This window comes from Phyllobates terribilis, unplaced genomic scaffold, assembly GCF_046119375.1.
Source record: "Phyllobates terribilis strain yellow unplaced genomic scaffold, ASM4611937v1 Scaffold_3__8_contigs__length_932513732, whole genome shotgun sequence".
NCBI classification, from domain to species: Eukaryota; Metazoa; Chordata; class Amphibia; order Anura; family Dendrobatidae; genus Phyllobates; species Phyllobates terribilis.
This window is the reverse complement of record NW_027362763.1, coordinates 556379618-556399805: the sequence shown is the minus strand read 5'-3', so window position 1 is coordinate 556399805 and position 20188 is coordinate 556379618. Positions and strand designations below refer to the sequence as shown.

Here is a 20188-nt window from a genome sequence, read left to right as displayed (position 1 = left end):
ACAGGCACCAGTATTGGGAGAGGGGGGCTGGCCGTCAGGGTTCACCGCGGCTCTGGCACAAACCCGGCGACACGGAGGTGGCACGGGCAGGAGCGGACTGGCCGTCTCGGCTTCTCACTTTTTGGATTTTAGAAGGGCATGACATGCCTATATCTGTGTCTCTCCCTCCTTTTACTCCTCCACCTCTTTTCTTTTCGCATGACTATATGTACTTGTCACTTTTCCATGTGTTAGTTGTGTCTTCTGAGCAGTTTGTCAGCTTTTGGACACCTTTGAAGGTGTTTTCTATGTGTTTCTATGTGTTTTTGTTTGCCTGCCATTGGTTTTAACGGTGTTTGAAGGTGTTCGACGAACAGTTCGACGAACAGTTCGGCGAACACACGGGTGTTCGACGAACCGAACCGAACTCGAACACTACGGGGGTGGCTCAACACTAGTCACCAGGTCTATATAAAACCCGGGACCTTATGCACGTCACAGTCTACCGGGCAAAGAGGCAGAGTAGGGAGAGCTGCCGCTGAGCGAGGAAGAGAATTGGCGGTTATTTGAAACAGAGATTCCACACCACTATTATTAATCTACTCTAACAGTCCTTGTAAGGTTTCATTCTGAAGAATATTAATCCTGCTGATAGCACTAGTTAGGCAGAGTTTGTGGAGAGCTAGTATAGTACAGAATAGGGTTCATTGCACGTTCTTTCTGCTGCTGGAACTCCTATTAATGTCCCTAGATATCAGGGCTAATAGTATTCTTTTTGCTCTTAATCCTGCTAATTTTGGTGAAAAGCAATATAATACACAATTTGTACTGATCCATTTGCTTGTTAGCAGCATATAGCCAGATTTGGTGGATTTGAATAGCATTGCTGTAATGTGCAAGCAGAGAAACTTGTCCATCATCTCAGGTGGTCAAATATTACTGCAGTATTAATCCTGATTTTTTTTGGAAGCTACAAAATATTATACTTCATTTAAAGTGTGCCAGTTGTGCATTCAAAACATATCCACACTTGTTTGCTGACCAATAGCATTGTTATACCGGCAGTGCCCAAAAGAATTGGTCATCAGACGTGATCAAATATTGCGGTATTAATCCTGAGATTTTGACATTTTTTTGCAAGCTGCAAAATATTAAACTCCATTTAAAATGGGCAAGGTGCATGGTAAGGAACGAGGAAGTGGATGTGATGCTGAGGACGCACGCAAAGGCAAAGGCCATGGGCAAGATGAAACTGTGCCTGCTGAGGGACCCCAAGAAGCACCAACATCATGTCGACCTAGCTTCCTGTCCCACTTTCTAGGGGGCCGCGGAACACCAGTCTTGAAGCCAGAGCAGTGTGAAAATGTTGTTGGTTGGATAGCAGATAATGCTTCCAGTCAGTTTGCCACCACCATGCCTTCCACACGGTCCAGTCTCATTAGCTGTGAGTCAGGACCACATTTTGCTCCCCCTGATCCTCCTTCCTCCCACCATGCTGAGTGCCTGGAGACAAGTGATCCCACACTTGGACACTCCGAAGAGCTGTTCACATTTCCATTTATAGATTCAGGCCTCTTGCTCGGACATAGCAAGGACAGCAGCGCAGAGGGGGATTGATCTGCAAAATCTCAACAGGCAGGAAGAGGCAGTGGGGTGACCAGAGACACAAGGCGGGCAACTGTTCCCCAGAACACCATGAGAGAAGTTGCCAGTCCAAGGGTTAGGTATTCCCGAGTCTGGCGCTTTTTTTAAATACTGTCCAGTTAACCAAAAAAAGACCATTTGCAACATCTGCCATGTCAGCATCATCAGGGGCAGCAAAACTACCAGCCTCACCACCACCAGCATGCTCAGGTCTATGACAGCAAAGCACCCAACTACTAGGGCCAAACTCCAGAATCCAGAAACAGCATCTGCGGGTGACACCACTGCCTCTTCCGCTGTTCTAAGTGCACACCAATCCCGTGTCCATGACACAGGCGAAGATGCCTCCCACCCTGCACATGTCGTTGCACACTTGCAACCACCACAGTCAGCAACCATGTCCTTGTACCAGCGCAGCATTCAGTTGTCCCTAGACCCCCGCTACAAGGAGAACTTTCCATCTCTTCTTCCCGTGGCAGAGAGGTCTACGAAAATGTTGCAGTACCAGAAGGCTCTAGCTGAAGATTTATTAAAAAAGTTCCCATCTGACAATGCTGGCGGCAGAGGTCATAGCACCTTGGGCAGCCAAGGATTAGACATGACTGAGACACAAACCAGATGAAGCAGAGGAAGGGGAACACTATCAAAGGTCTGAGACAGTTTTCTTAGACCCTCCCACTACCCAGGTCCTGATGCGAGGGGTACTGTGACAAGGACAGAAAAGTTTTGGAAGATGCTGAAGGATTACCTTGCCAACCATACCAGCGTCCTCCGTGTTTCCTCTGTGCCTAACAACTATTGGGTGTCCAACCTAGACACGTGGCATGAACTGTCTCTATACGCCTTGGAGGTCCTGGCGTGCCCTGCCACTAGCGTTTTGTCAGAGCATGTTTTAAGTGCCGCCCGGGGTATTATAACTGATAGAAGCATCCGCCTGTCAATTGAAAATGCTGACAGGCTGACTCTTATCAAAATGAACAAGGGCTTGAGTGGTCCAGATGTCTCAATACCACCAGATGACAGCAGCGGAACATAAACTCAAATCCAGCGTTTTTTTCTGGTCTATTCCCATGGTTGTCACATAGGGAGTTCTCACACTGCAGACAGGATTTCATAGCTGGGACAGGAGACTTGAAACAGTAACTACAGAAGATCCTGGTCTCCTCCATATCAGGCTGAGTAGATGCGAAACACTCCACTATATTCCCAAGCAGGGTTGATGAAATAACAGTCCTTGGTGCTGCTGCATACAAAAAAAAAACAGGGCCGATTCAAATATAGTCTATATTCTACAATATTACTATATTACCTCTCTTATCTGCAATTCGTGTACGGTGAGCTGATAGGGATAACGTATTACAGGCATCTAGTCAGGAATTAATGCCTTATAATCCTTGCTGCTGCAACGGAAAAAAAAATTCTATTCTATTTCCGATTAATACTGCTGTTAGTTGCATTTATAATAGGGACAGGTGCTAGGTATCATCTTTTGGAAAGGAGTCTTCATTCTGGTCACATACATCTCTTCCACTGTCTATAACTTGATTGCTTTTTTCAAAAAACTCATTAACGGATTCATAATTTTTATGGCGATCTGTACTCAGAAATTCATCAAAATAGGCAGGGTTACTTGTGTTCCTCCACAGTTTGGTGCTGCCACGTACAAAAAAAAAAAAACTCTTTTCAGGGCTGATTCAAATCTATTCTATTTTCTGCAATTGGTTTTGTATATTTTATTTCAGTCTGGAAAAGTGGCCTAAGTCTATGTGCACATGAAGCGCTTTTGACGCATTTTCGCGGCGGTTTTCCCGCTGCAAAAATGCTTGTTAATAGGTCTTCCAGGTATATCAATCCGGATATGCTGTGCACACAAGTTTCCGCTCGGGATATGCATTGCATTAAAAACTGCAGCATGACCATTGTTTGGGCGTTTCTGCTGCGAATTCGCGTCCATTGACTTGCATTGAATCGCAGCAAACCCGCAGGTATTATATCTATACTTGCGGATTTGCTGCATTTCAATTAAAGCCAATGGCTGTGAATTCACAGCAAAAACGCGTTGCGGGTGGTACCCAGGTCGGGAGAGGAGGACTACAACTCCTCTCATCCTACTGCTGCTCCCGCTGATAACAGTGAGAGCGGCGTGGCTGGGAGGAGCAGTAGTCTGCTCTGCCCAGCCTGCGTTCCCGCGGTAAAAAAAAAGAAAGAAAAAGTAAAGAATAATAGAAAAAACAACTCATACTCACCTGTCTGGCGCCCCCCGGTGTCCTCCTGGTCCCTGGGGGCGATGCACTGCTCCAGGCGGCTGGCGGTATACTGCGGGGAGCACGCTCGCTCCCCGCAGTATACTGAGCTGCCAGGAACTGCGTCGACATCAGCGAGAAGAATGCTCCCACAGCGGTTAGCTCACCAGGGCTCATCAGTTGATGAACCCCAGTGACCTCCTGCAGCATGTATACTGACAGGGGTGATTTTACACCCCTGTCAGTACACAATGCGGTCTTCTACAGCAGTGACACGGATCGTCGTGGGACAATCGTTGGCGGTACGTGGACTACGTCGTTGACGGCGGACAGGTGAGGGATATGGTTGTTTGTTATTTTACCTTTTTTTCAGAAGATCGATGGCTTCGCGGATGGAGTGTAATAAAAAGAATTGTAGAACCGTGTGTTTTTTATTTCATTAAAATAATTTATTCTGGCCCTGTTTTTTATTGAAAAAGATGCACTCCATTACTAACCTGGGCTTCACATCAGCTGCCACTACAAAGCTGACGTGAACCCCAACCCCATAACCCATTTCTGGGACTGCTGAGGGGTGACATTAATAGCCGCGGAGGGGGTTAGTATCCATGGCCCCTTCCCTGGCTATTAATTTCAGCCCGCAGCTGTCTGTTTAGCCTTTTCTGGTTAGATTTTATAGGGGGACCCCACGTCAATTTTTTTCTGGGGTCTCCCTGTAATCTAGCCAGTAAAGGCTAAACAAACAGCTGCGGGCTGATATAAATAGCCAGGGAACATTGTTGGCTAATGGCCCCTTCCGCGGCTACTAATATCGGCCCCCAGGGGCCGGCTTTCCCTCTGCTGGTTATAAAAATGACGCAGGAGCCCACGCCATTTTTTAATTTTATTTTAGGCTCTGTGCCCACAATCTGGATGTAGCAGTGCTTTGAACACATATTTTTTGCTGCATCCAAAACGTTGCATTTTATTGAACGCAGGTAAATCCATATGTGTTCACTGAACCATGAGGATTTACCGCATTCAATACTTTCTAGTGGTCAAATTTCTGTTGCTGTGACTAGCGACTCCGCAAGAGAATTTGACATGCTGCGGTCCTGAAAGACATGTGGCATGTTCATGTCCATGGGTGATCTGCAGCCTCAGATGCAGACATAGTGAACATGGGATTTCTAGAGATACCATCCACTATACCGTAATATCTGGATGCTGCGGGTTTGACGCTGTATAAACATGCAGCGTCAAACCTGCAGCGGCTCCTGACCTTGGCCACGTACCCAAACTCACTTGCAGCATCTCAATTTCTGTAGCGGACACGCTTGTCTCAGCTGCAGATTTTGACTGATTGAAGTTTCATTATATGCGGTGGATTCACATGTACAGACAAAAGTGTGGCATTAGAACACCGTGTTTTGGACACAACAATAATATGCTGCGTCCAAAGTTTTGCTGAGTACTGATTGGGGAGACATAGTGGCTAATGAAACAGCTGTGAGCTGTTAATTATGGCCAGGGACCATGTTTGCAAATGGCACCTTCCCAAGCTTAAAATAGCAGCTCACAGCAGCCGCATAAATTACATGAATAGAAATGCTAATATATACATAGCTCTTTTGTTTGGTGATGTCAAGGTGTCAATCAGACCTTTTCATGACCAAACCTAATTAAAATAAAGTAAAGAGTTAAATAAACACACAGACCCAGAGCAAACACTTTATTGGAAATCCAACAGACACATTCTTTAATCATTCAAATTAACCAATATACTCACCCCAGTTCTGATGGCAATCCAAGGTTTAAGCAATGTCCCACCAAATAACTTTATTTAGCTCCAAAAAGCATTCATTGAAGTACAATAACGCTTCAAAAAACGCATGCAAAAAACGAGTCAAAAACGCGTGGAAAATCCGCATGCATTTTTCCTGCCAAGGAGATGCGGAAACGCACATGAAATTTCTGCTTCAAATACGGACCGTGCGCACATAGCCAAATAGTCTGACAACATTTTTCCCAGCAGCGACTTGGGATTCAGAAATGCCTCCAAGTGTCTTTCCCATGCTGTTCCCATGCCATTTCAGCGCTGCTTCCATTGTTCTGAGCAATTTTTAGACCCCTCCAGACCTCCGGGGGGGCCAGCGAAAAATTGTTTGTGTTTCCCATTTACTTCCATTATACTCGTTACTTCGGTCGAGCACCCGAGCATTATGATTTGCTCGACTCAAGTAATGAGTACCTGAGCATTTTAGTGCTCGCCCATCACTAATACGTACTCTAAAATGGTACCAATGAAAACTACATCTCCTGCAAAAAAAAAAAATCTGTATACAGCAGTCTGTCAACATATGGCTCTCAGGCAAAAGAAAATTTATTTTTTTAAGCGATTTTCATGCAAACCCCCTTAATTGTTTACTTTCTTTTGTGCATGGCTAGGACACATCATATTTCCGTAAAGAAGCTAATTCTGCTCTTACAAAGTGGCCTTGTTAAGTCATCGTGCAAAGATCACATGTGAATAAACAACCCCTCCTATCTGCAATTGTGTCTCCCTAAAACCAGTATTTGGGGATTCAGTTTTTCATAATGTATAACAGTAAATGAACCCAAATTCCCCAAAACTATGTATTGTTTCTAGAGGAAATGGTAAGTGGGTGAAAGACTTGGGTTGATATGGAATTGCTTTTCTAGGTTGGCGTAATATAAAAGAATGAGATTGACAAGGTGATAAACTTTTCTGCTTTTTCTCTGTAGAAACACAAATAACCAAAGTTCCCATTGATCTTTCTTGGCACATTTGAAAGGCAATGAGTTCCCTTAATTGTAGAAGAATGCTACACTGGGCTGAATGAGCTGTTGCTTTATGCCAATGAGTCATTGAAGGAGCATCAAAAACCTTTATCCTGCTTTTATCCGGCTCAACTTTGCAGGCATGCTTCAGATCTAATGTGATGCAGGATAAAGTGACATAGCATCTACATGAAAGAGGTTCAGTCCAAGGAAGCAACAGTCTGAATCCTAATGTGAAGAAAATAAATTGACCGTAAGCTAATGACTGTGAAGTCAACAGCAAAAAGCAAGATGGTGTAGAAGCAGTAAATAGCACAAAAAATATATTAATATATATGTTGGTGGCTAAATTTTTACTTGGGGTACCTGGCAGTAGTTTGGGGTGAGATACCTTCCATTGTGTGTAGCAATGTCACCCATTATACGTAAAGCCTTGTCTTTCTCTTTCCGTATTAGCAGCCATCGAGGAGACTCTGGGATGAACCTATAAATAAATCACATAGCAGATGGTTATATGGTTAATTTAAATTTGAGATGGGTATTGCCATAACATATACAAAAATATGTTCCATTTCTTCATTGAATATGGACTAAATGTGATATCAAATATCTTTTTTGTGCCAAGAAATCCACTTGTAAATTAATTGAGTGCTAATAAAAATACTTGTAAAATATATGTAAATCAAAAAGGAGGAAAGCCAGATACAAAAGAACAGTTGCACTTCCAAAATTTTAACAATATAAATCTTAATTATAAAGCAAAACACAAAAGCCTAGAGAAGACAAAGAAAAAGATTTGAAAATGAACACATTGCACCAGAACCTTTATCTTAGGGATACAACCCAAAAAAACAGCAAGATGACCAATAGAAATGTAGAAATATCTGAAATAGATATTAATAAACACTACCCCTAAAGAGATGTCAAATAGCATTTAATAATAAAAAAGGTACAATGCACATGTCCAGATAATAATACTTAAATTATGTATTATCAAAAGAATATAAAAGAAGCTGTGACACTGTGAAATAAAGTGCCATGTGCATAGTCACGCAAGTGAATTTGCTCATAGGGAAAACATCTTATGGAAATTAAATATCTATTTGTGTTTAAAGCTACAAATCTGGACCCAGATAAGAACTGAAAAACACATCTTATTTAGGGGGGAGTTACCCCCAAAAAAATACGATATTTCCCTTACGGCAGCATAACATTGGGAATTTTTTAGCCCTGCGAGTTGATAGGACAGGTAGAGAATTTAATTGATACCCAAACAATACATTTAAACACTTTGTGTTTCTTCTGTCCAACTAAGCGGATTAGGCCAGGTGGGAACCAGACTGACTAAGGGTGTGTTCACACTGCATATATTTCCAAAGTTTAAAAATGACCACTTTAATGCTGTAGATGCTTCAGGAAACTCTCCTTTTCCCTGGAGATTTGTAAACTTGAAGCGTATTTTGCTCTCATTTTTTGGTAGTTCAGAGTTGGTTTTTCTGTGCATTTTTCTGTTTTTTTGTTCTGGAGTTTTTTGATCTTCATAAAGAAATGAAAACCATTAAGAAATGCACAAACATAAAAGGCTGGGACACCTCTTTTCCTACAGTCTCATTCGGAACCATTTCTAACGTAAAGGGATGGGAAAGTAAAGGAATTGTTGATTTAGAATGTAAATCTGTTTCCCTTAGTGCTGTCAGCAACAAAAGGCTTTATCCCCTACAATATTTATAATCAGTCTGCTAATAAAAGTTTAACATACATAAAAGGGTGGAGCGGTCTCACCTTATATGGTGTCCAGGTGTAAATTAAAATTTCCACCAGTCCTAGCAGCTCGCAGGGCGGAGAACCTCCCCATCTGTTGTTCTGATGACCGGACTAAGGAACACACATTTACATTCTAGGGCCCCACTATCAGTATTTGGTCAGTATTCGGTCAGTATTTTTTCTCAGTAGTGGGAGACAAAACCAGGAGTGGGTGATAAATGCAGAATTGGTGACTTGTTTCTATTATACCTTTTCTCTGATTGTTCCTCACCTGGTTTTGGCTCCCACTCCTGAGAAAAAATACTGACCAAATACTGATAGTGGGGTCATGGCCTAAATCGTAACATCACCTATCTCTGGGAGCACCACGTGTGGCACTCCCATGTTTATTAGAGTAGGGGCCCCAAGTTCTCTATATTACCAAATAAAATTACAGGAGATTGAAGTATTGGTTGAGCATGTACATTGCTGCTCTATTTTAATGTCATTATATCATTTATATTAGAGGATACTGTGACAATGACTGAATATTCACCAAAATATTTTATTTAGACAGCAGAAGAGCACAAGAAAACATAAAGCTCATCTATATATGGTGGCATTAACCCCATTGTTTTGCTAAACAAAGCTATAAACTTGTAGCACACTTGACTCTTCAGAGCCATTTTAATATATCAGCTGAAGTTAGTGTGCCAGGGCCTAATATCTCTTAAAAGCTTTGTGAATGCTGCTATACTATACAGGAGTGATCATACGGAACACTGCGCATGCAGTGGATGGCAACCAGAACATATAGGCGGTTAGATAGGGTGGAGGCTCACAGGCCTGCCATAACTATGCCTATTAGACACAACATTAATTTAAGGAGTAACAAAGTTTATTAAGAAAAAACATTGTTGCCATGAAAAGTGTTTTTGTTTTTATAAAACAGTAAAAAAAACACAATATAAATGTCGCAAGACATACAGTACAGACCAAAAGTTTGGACACACCTTCTCATTTAAAGATTTTTCTGTATTTTCATGACTATGAAAATTGTACATTCACACTGAAGGCATCAAAACTATGAATTAACACATGTGGAATTATATACTTAAGAAAAAAATGTGAAACAACTGAAAATATGTCTTATATTCTAGGTTCTTCAAAGTAGCCACCTTTTGCTTTGATGACTGCTTTGCACACTCTTGGCATTCTCTTGATGAGCTTCAAGAGGTAGTCACCAGAAATGGTTTTCACTTCACAGGTGTGCCCTGTCAGGTTTAATAAGTGGGATTTCTTGCCTTATAAATGGGGTTGGGACCATCAGTTGTGTTGTGCAGAAGTCAGGTGGATACACAGCTGATAGTCCTACTGCATAGACTGTTAGAATTTGTATTATGGCAAGAAAAAAGCAGCTAAGTAAAGAAAAACGAGTGGCCATCATTACTTTAAGAAATGAAGGTCTGTCAGTCTGAAAAATTGGGCAAACTTTGAAAGTGTCCCCAAGTGCAGTTGTTAAAACCATCAAGCGCTACAAAGAAACTGGCTCACATGAGGACCGCCCCAGGAAAGGAAGACCAAGAGTCACCTCTGCTTCTGAGGATAAGTTTATCCGAGTCACCAGCCTCAGAAATCGCAGGTTAACAGCAGCTCAGATTAGAGACCAGGTCAATGCCACACAGAGTTCTAGCAGCAGACACATCTCTACAACTGTTAAGAGGAGACTTTGTGCAGCAGGCCTTCATGGTAAAATAGCTGCTAGGAAACCACTGCTAAGGACAGGCAACAAGCAGAAGAGACTTGTTTAGGCTAAAGAACACAAGGAATGGACATTAGACCAGTGGAAATCTGTGCTTTGGTCTGATGAGTCCAAATTTGAGATCTTTGGTTCCAACCACCGTGTCTTTGTGCGATGCAGAAAAGGTGAACGGATGAACTCTACATGCCTGGTTCCCACCATGAAGCATGGAGGAGGAGGTGTGATGGTGTGGGGGTGCTTTGTTGGTGACAATGTTGGGGATTTATTCAAAATTGAAAGCATACTGAACCAGCATGGCTACCACAGCATCTTGCAGCGGCATGCTACTCCAACCGGTTTGCGTTTAGTTGGACCATCATTTATTTTTTAACAGGACAATGACCCCAAACACATCTCCAAGCTGTGTAAGGGCTATTTGACCAAGGAGGAGAGTGATGGGGTGCTTGAAGCTCATCAAGAGAATGCCAAGAGTGCGCAAAGCAGTCATCAAAGCAAAAGGTGGCTACTTTGAAGAACCTAGAATATAAGACATATTTTCAGTTGTTTCACACTTTTTTGTTAAGTATATAATTCCACATGTGTTAATTCATAGTTTTGATGCCTTCAGTGTGAATGTACAATTTTCATAGTCATGAAAATACAGAAAAATCTTTAAATGAGAAGGTGTGTCCAAACTTTTGGTCTGTGCTGTAAATGTAACACATTTTAAACCACAGAGTTTATTTAAAAAATGCAAAAGCAATAGCAGAATTATATTTTTTTCCATTGCCCCAACCCCCAAGGTTAAGTGCACACGTAGCGTTTTTGATGCGTTTTCGTGGCGGTTTTTCCACTCAGAAGCGCATCAAAAACACTTGGTAATTGGTCTGCCAGCTAATGCAATGACAATCCTGATGTGCTGTGCACATGGTGCGGAAATTTCCTCTCAGGATTGCTATTGTGTTTAAAAACACAGCATGTCCTTTCTATGTAGCGTTTCTACAGCGTTTCCCACCCATTGACTTTAATTGAACTGCAGCAAATAATATTTATACCTGCGAATTTGCTGTGGTTCAGTTAAAGTCAATGGGAGGGAAAAACGCACATAGAAGTGGTACCCGGGTCGGCTGGGGAGGACTACTACTGCCATCATCCGACCGCCGCTCCCGCTGATAACAGTGAGAGCGGCGCGTCTGAGGGGGGTAGTAGTGTCCTCAGCCGAGCCGGGGCTGCGTGCTCTGTAAAATGAAATAATAATAAAAAAAAAACCACTATCCTCACCTGTCCGTCGTCCCCCGATGTCCTCCTGGTCCTCGCGATGTCTTCAGCCCGGCGGTACACTGCCAGGAGTGTGCTCACAGTGTACATCACTGTGCTGCCAGGACCTGAGGTCACGTGAGCACTCAGCTGAAGATCAGCTGAGAGGTCATGTGACCTCACTTTACGGCACCGGTGCTTCGTGGGAACATTCTCAAAAATGTTCCCACTAGTACTGATGCTGAGGTCACAGGGGCTGATCAGTTAATCTTCAGCTGATGAACCCAAGTGACCTCACTCCTGCAGCAGAAATGTACACTGACAGGAGTGATTACACCCCTGTCAGTGTACATTGCAGTCTTCTACAGTGATTGCTGATGTCACTGCTGTAGAAGTGACCCGGATCGGCGAGGGACAATCTGGACTACTTCATGACGGCGGACAGGTGAGGGGTATGGTTGTTTTTTATTTTTTTTTTACAGAAGATCGAGGGCTTTGGGGACTGAGCGTATAATAAAAATATTATTAAAACCGTCTGTATTTTTTTTTCATTAAAATACTTTATTTTGGCCGTGTCTTTTATTGAAAAAGCGGAGAAAACTTTACTACGCGGTTAGTAATGGGGGAGTCTTACCCAACCCCATTACCCCACTCGTCACGGCTACAGGGCAGTGGGAAGAGCCATCTTATGGATGCGCCATTTCTGGGACTGCTGAGGGGTGATATTATTAGCCACGGAGGGGGCTAGTATCCATGGCCCCTTCCCTGGCTATTAATATGAGCCCACAGCTGTATATTTAGCCTTTTCTGTCTAGATTTTACAGGGGGACCCTAAGTCAATTTTTTTCTGGGATTCCCCTGTAATCTAGCCAGTAAAGGCTAAGCAAACAGCTGTGGGCTGTTATTAATAGCCAGGGAACATTGTTGGCTAATGGCCCCCTCTCCGGCTACTAATATCAGCCCCCAGTGGTTGGCTTTCCCTCTGCTGGTTATAAAAATGACGCGGGAGCCGCGCCATTTTTTTTTCTTTTTAATTGTAGGCTCTGTACCCATGATTCAGACTTAGCAGCGCTTTGGAGGCATATTTTTGCTGCATCCAAAACGTTGCATTCTATTGAACGCAGGTAAATCCACATATGTTCACTGAAACATGCGGATTTACTGCATTCTATGCATTCTAGTGGTCAAATTTCTTTTACGGAGATTAGCGACTCTGCAGGAGAATTTGACATCCTGCGGTCCTGAAAGACGCGCCGCATGTCAGTGTCCACGGGTGATCTGCAGCCTCAGATGCACGGATAGTGGACATGGGATTTCTAGAGATCCCATCCACTATACCGTAACATCTGGACGCTGAGGATCTGCCGCTGTATAAACAAGCAGCATCAAACCTGCAGTGGCTCCTGATCATGGCCACGTACAAAAAAACCCCCCCCGCAGCATGTCAAATGCAGCATGACACTAGTCTCTGCTGCAGATTTTGAGCGATTGAACTGTCATTATATGGGGGGGATTCACATGTATTGACAACAAAAGTGCGGCATTAGAACACCGCATTTTGGACGCAGCAAAAATATGCTGTGTCCAAAGCGCTGCTGAGTGTTGATCAGGGGGACATAATGGCTAACGAAACAGCTATGAACTGTTAATAATAGCTAGGGACCATGTTTGCCTAATGTCACCTTCCTAGGCTAAAAATAGCAGCTCACAGCTGCCCCAGGAATTACATGAATGGAAATGCTAATGAGATTGGGTGTTTGAGATCAGCTGACACCTAGCTCTTTTGTTTGGTGATGACAAGGTGTCAATCAGACCCTTTCATCACAAAACCTAATTAAAGTAAAGAACACACAGACAGAGTAAACACTTTATTTGAAATACAACAGACTGTCTTAAATTAACCAAAACTCCCCCCAGTTTTGATGGTAATCCAAGGGTTAAAGCAATGTCCCACGTTCCTTTTCAAATAACTTTATTTAGCTCCAAAAAGCATTCATTGCATAAAAAAATGCACCAGACGCTGTAGAAATTTCTCCTTCAAATCCTGAACGTGCGCACATAGCCTAAAACAAGTTACTGAAAGTCAATGCAAAAAATAGGCTTAGTAATAAAAGAGGGGTAAAATGCTCCTGTACTTAAGTGGTTAAGAGACTCTGTTATAGTAACAGATGTTTTATGGTCTTCCATGTTGTAGTTTAGATAATGACAATGTTGTAAATAATGTAGTTTAAATAGTGATAATTGGATCCTTGCTTTGTTTCTGAGAAATGATCACTGCTGCTGATTTATAGTAATCTGTAGTCTAAACAGTCCAGCCACAAGCTTTAATGACTAATTGAAACATAAATCAAATGATAATTGTTAGGATTTTATACTGTTCATAGTTTACTTTCTATGTGCAGGTGTTTATATTATGTTCTGCAGAAGCAAAGACTATATGGGTGAATTTGCGAGATATGTTTTTGACAGTGCAGTCAATTAGGCCATCAAAAATGCAATTCTAGCACGAGTTGGACATGTGCATTGCTGCCCAAAAACAGCAATGCAAAGACGCATCCATGGTTTTTGATGCAGTCTTTGACAGCGCAGTCAAGAATGTTTCATGTCAATAAACCCAAAAGAAAAAATGGTTCCTGCAAAAGCAATAATGTGTACAAGCAGAACAATCAACAGCTAGCTGAAATCAATCTATGGTACTTAGCAAAAGGCAATTAACATGTTAATCTTGAATTTGAAATGAGGTGAAATGAGGTGGGTATATCTTGTCATTCTACATTCCAAGTGGCCACCAATACGTCTTTTTACTGACCTAAGAGAATAGCAGCCCCAGCGGGTGAAATGCAGCAGGTGTCAGCTGTACACTACAGCCGACACCCTGCTGCATCAGTCACGAGCAGTGCTGGCACCAACCATAGCGGTTTAACCCCTTAGATGCAGCTGTCCATAATGACTACAGAGTCTAGATGGTTAATAGAGTGTGGGGGCTCCCTCTTTAACCCCATCGGCACCCTAAGTTCAGGATTGTGTGGTCCTGATGGTTTCCATGGCAATTCACAGCCTGTTCAGAAGGTAGCAAGATTTAGGTGGTATAAATAAAATTTTTCTTTCCTGTCATGTCACTTTGCATTAATTCCTGAAAAGAGCCTAAAAGGTTAATAAACTACCTGGCAGCAGTTTTGAATATGTTGAGGGGTGCTATTTTTTAAAAAGGTATCACTTTTGGGAGGTTACCAATATATTTTAATAAATTTGCAAAAATTTCTACATTTCTGTTTTTTTTCAGTCAAGATGGGGTGCAGAGTGTACTTTAATGAGAAAAAAAATGAACTTTTTAGAATTTACCAAATGGCTGCAATGAAACAAAGAGTGAAAAATTTAAAAGGGGTCTGAATACTTTCCGTACCCACTGTATAAGATTATCTCAGTGTAATGCAGGTGCCAGAATGCAACGCACAGAGAATCAAGGCGAGAACAGTCAGAGATGAATATAAACAGTTTATATATAGATATAACAGGTATTCTGACAAGGGAATGGCAACAAGGGTAATGAACAGTAATTTGAAATATTAGCAAAATACGAAGTCTCTCAAAGTAATGTGGTGCCCTCAGTCATAGGAGACACCACGTGAGTTCTTTAACTCTGCATATGGCCCTAGCGGGGGTCACCGGTTATTCCCGCTAGGCCGAAAGTCTTTTCCGGACAAATTCAATTAGATCACGTTGAGCTTCTTTAGCCCCAACCGTTCCCCTCCCAACCTGAGTACCTAAACCCAATTGGCCCAGATACCGTGAGTGAACAGTAGAAGTGACGGCCCTGTTCAAGTATGCAGCTCCTCTGCTTTCACTGGCGTGACTTTCCTGGGACAGCCGTCTCTCAACTCCTCTCTTCTTTGCTGTTGGAGGCAGTCTCTCAAGCCTTGGGTAGGGGGATCCAGACCTCGTCAGTCGGCGGGCGACGTCGGGTTCCGCGAACTCACTCAGCACCGCAAGCAGGCTCCGAGTCTCCTCAGCAGGCACAGCACTCGGGTCACATCTGTGAGGGATCAGGAGCTCTTCCACCTGCGTCCGGCTGTGGAACCTCACAGGCCTCTGGCTTAGGCCCGCCACGCGGGGCTTCTCAGCACGCAGAGAACACGTCTCCTCCTCTCTGCTGCTTGGCGCCAAAAACTGCTCAGGCTTGGCGCGCTGGCCTTTTATCTTCCGGAACTCCTTCCTGGAAGTCACCTGATCAGGTACAGCGTCTAAATCTGCTCTCCCTTCAACTTCCCTTGTATATTTTGGTTCCGCCTGACTGTGTTTGGCCAGTAGATGGCAGTCTCTCTTCATTTTTGAAGCATCATGTAATAGTTCTATTAAAGGCTCTCTCGTCTCTACTACATCAGCACAGAAACATTTTACTTAAACACATCCAATTGTGGAGCTTATTATTATTCCAAGATCTATTGAGAGAGAGTGTGTCTAACTACAGAAAATGAATTGTTAGAAGTATCAGTAATGGAAAATTTCTCAAAAGGTGATTAACAATGCCTAGATGCTGATACAGTTGAAAGCAATGATGGAGGAGGGAGTATCAGCTGACGCTCTCTTCGATCATTCCCCCTCTGCGCAGTGAGCGCGATGATGTCATTACAGGACGCCCACGGTACTGAGATGTTCAGAGGGTCTGAAGAGACCAGAGCAGCGGGGGGAATCGACAGAGGGTTTTTTTTTAATATGGGGCCTATTATACTGTATGGAGCACTATGTGAAGCACATTATACTGTATGGAGTACTATGTGGGCCGCATTATACTGTATGGAGCATTATGTGTGGTCTTTTATACTGTGTGCAGCACTATGAAGGGCCCTTTACACTGTAGGGAGCACTATGTGAGACCCATTATACTGTACAGAGCACTAAGAGGCCATTATACTGTATAGAGCACTATGAGGCCATTATACTGACGGAGCACTATGTGAGACCCTTTATACTGTACGGAGCACTATGAGGACATTATACTGTACGGAACACTATGTGGGGTCATTATACTGTATGGAGCACTATGTGGGGCCCATTATTCTGTATGGAGCACTACGTGGTGCCAATATACTGTATGGAGCACTATGTGAGACCCTTTATACTGTACAGAGCAATATGAGGCCATTATACTGTACGGAGCACTATGGGAGACCATTATACTGTACGGAGCACTATGGGAGGCCATTATACTGTATGGAGCACTATGAGGCCATTATACTGTATGGAGGACTATGTGGGGCCCATTATACTGTACGGAACACTATGTGGGGCCCAGTATACTGTACAGAGCACTATGAGGCCATTATACTGTATGGAGCACTATGTGAGACACTTTATACTGTACTGAGCACTATGAGGACATTATACTGTACGGAGCATTATGGGAGGCCAATATACTGTCACAAATCATTAAGGATTCATGGCAGCTCTGTGTTGCTGGAGTTTAAATGTTTTTTTCCTTGGGTCCAGCAAGAGTTCATGTCCGTTTCTTGCTGGCAAGTTTCTTTTTGTCTGGTCAGCTGATGTTGGATTGCAACTACTCCCACCTCCCTTTCAATATTCACATGACCCATGAGCTGATCGTCGGTTATAGAGTTTTTCTATGCAGATCAGCTAGGTGTGTGGAGCCCTTCTGAGACTGTTGTGGAGCCCCTGAAGGAGTGCTGTTTGCCTGAAGCTGTTTTTCAGTGTTGCAGCAGATTCATCTTTTGGTGCTGAGTGTTAAGCTGAGTAGTCTTTCTGCCTGTTCCCTGTTTTGTCTTTTTCCCAGTGTATGTTACCTGCAGTAGCAAGGCTAGCGACCTTGCCGGCCAATGCACTAGCCAGGGTTAGGCGACGTGACAGCCAGGGACTAAGCACGTCACGGCGGGGGGGGGGGGGGGGGAACCTGCATAGGGCGTTAGGGGAGCTTAGGTACAGACACAGGTTGGTATCATATTTAAATTAGGCTATTGAGCCATATGCTTTTTACTGCAGTTACATAACATATTATATTATTCTAATATGTATTCATTAAAATGTACTTTGTTCGTCGGACAAACCCTTTAAGTATGTTTCCATATGAAAAAGCTCATCGTTATATTTGATAAGGAAAAACATACTCAGGGTTGGCCCGTGACTTCGTCAAAGTTCTTAATTTTGTCCCTCTGTAGATTTGAGTTTGACATCCCTGATCTAAAATGACAAATGTTGAAAAATTACTTTTTAAATATTGGCCTAATATTGTATGAAGGAATAATTTTCCAAATGACTTTAGAGGAAGTGAACATATTATAGGGCTGCTCCTCCCATTAGGCGAGATGAGCATCTCATCTCAGGCAGTAGTCTGACCAGTCAGACAGAGGGCGGCAAAATGCTGCTACTCCTCTCAGACTGAGAAACTGAGCACTGGTTAGCAGGCAGTGGACAGTGAAACTGTGGTGTGGTCATCATTTGCCTGGAGCGTCGGGGCCTGTACATGGCAGCATTCTTTACAGCTGAAAGTGCATCCTCTGACGCACATCCAGTTGAAATCTATTGTAGAGCAAAGAGCCACTGGCTCCTCACCCCGCAACAACTTTACATATCACCATCACATCAGGGACCAGCAGCATTCCTACAATGTCATTTATACAATGGCTATGTAATGACATCAATGTATTGCGCTACCTGTGCCAAGCTTAAAGGAAAAATAAGGAGTTGTTATTCTTGGGAGCAGGGACAGTTGAGTGAAATGGTTGTTTGTTTTTTTGTTATTATATGTGAAGCATGCCACAAAGGGGGACATTATCATGCTATGGGGGCCATAAAGGGGAAAACAGAGGGAGACATTATACTGTATGAGGGCCACAGAGAGGGACATTATACTGTATTGGAGCCACAGAGATTTTATACTATATGGGGGTGCATAAAAAGGGACTATATACTTTATTGGGGTCACAATGGGGTATATTATATTGTCTGGGGGACATTATTACATTATTACTATATGGGGGTGTGAACAAGGGACATTATACTGTTTTGGTGCCATAGAGGGGGACATTATACTATATTAGGGCCACAGTGGTGGACATTATTCTGAATGAGGTCTACAATGGAGGACATTATACTGTTGGGAGCCAGAATTTGGAACATTATACTGTTTGGCAGCAGGAATGGGGGACATTTTATTTATGTAGGACACAGAGAAGGACATTATACTGTTGGGCACCAGAATTTGGAACATTATACTGTATAGGGGCAGGAATGGGCGACCATTTACAGTATGTAGGACACAGATAGGGATATTATACCATATAGGGGCTAAAGAAGGGGATATTATACCGCAATATACTGTGAGGCAACAGAAAGGGACATTATACTATATTGGGGCCACAATAGTGGACATTACACTGTATGTGGGACATTATTATTACATAGGGCCAGAATGAGGGTTATTATACTGTATGGGAGCCACATAATTGGACATTGTACTACATATGGGCCACGATGGGGTACATTAAAAACTCTATGAGGGGCAGAATGAGGAACATTACACTGCATGGGAGCCAAAATGGAGGAAATCATACTGTATAGGGGCCACAATGGGAGACATTATATTGTATGGGGCCCAAAAATGTGAAACATTATTTTGTATGTTGGACACAATTCGGAACATTATACTTTATGGTGGCCACAAAGATGGACATTATACTGTTTTGGGGCCACAATAAAGAACATGGTGTATGTGGCCACGATCAGAGACATTATAATGTATGGCACCAGACTGGGGGGTAAGGATGAATACTGCAATAATTATAATGATTATAATTTGGGGTGATGATAATACATGATCACTGCAATGTTTATTGTGATTATTTAGGTGGTCTATGTGACGCGCCCCCTGGGCCAGTGTTGTTTGGGGGATACCCGGAGCCGGATCAGATGGGGGTTGTAGTCTCCGAGTGGCGGCGACCCGGTCCGTGCCCAGGGTGTCAAGCTCAGTGTGTGGCAGTCCTACAGATGTTGCTGGATGTTCTTTAGTGTTGACTACGCCACCCGTTGATTTGCGGTCAATACGGCCGCCGCTGCAGCAGGGTCCGCTGAGGCTGGTGGTGTGTGTGCAGCTTCTCCTAGTATAACCCCCAACGGGAGGGGTATAGCCTCAGGGGGTCAGTTGTAGAGGGTGGTGGTTGTGGTGGTGCAGTGAGGATGGTAATAAGACTCAGAGTCGGGCTGTGCAGTTCAGGTTTTTTACTTACTGCTGTTGTGCTGGTCACTCCGGCCTTGAGTGACCGCCCGAGCCGTGCTGCGTCCACCAGGTCCTGGACTCGGCCAACCCCCAGGTAATTCTGGAGCGTGATCCTGAGCTCCCTTTCTGACGTTCCTTTTCTCTGGCCATCCCCACCAGGGATCCACTTATGTCCGGCTCCCTCGGGCCTCTTGTTGGTAAAACCCTTGTCTCTGGGTTCCCTGACCCTATGCTCGGTGTGCCTTCGCAGTGGATTTAGTGGGGGGTCGTGGCAGATCCTGCCCACAACCTCCGGTCTCTGGCTGAGGATTAGTGCCCTCCACCAGCTTGGGATCCGGTACCCTTGTGCCAACCCTTCACCCTTCTGGTTGTATTTGGGCTCTTGGGGTTCCCTCTTCTTCCCCTCTGGGTCCTTCTCTTCTCCTCTCTCTCTTCTTTCAGGACTGCTTGACCCTCTACAAAAGACTGACTGGTAACTGTCTGCCTGTCTGACCCTGATCTAAGATGGTTCCCACCTTATATACTCCCTCTATGTGTGAGCTCAGGTGACCAGCACCCAATGAGCTCCTAGCA

General features: G+C 43.5%; 1 protein-coding gene across 2 annotated transcripts in view; it reads right to left on the bottom strand.

Annotated features, from left to right (window-relative positions):
• Nucleotides 1-20188, bottom strand: part of SLC22A3 (solute carrier family 22 member 3) — a 427361-nt gene that overhangs the window by 70613 nt on the left and 336560 nt on the right. For both annotated transcript variants that reach the window (XM_073671408.1, XM_073671407.1), the window contains one exon: nt 7014-7131. In XM_073671408.1, coding sequence (XP_073527509.1) covers nt 7014-7131 — 118 coding nt within the window. The remainder of the gene's footprint in view (nt 1-7013; nt 7132-20188) is intronic.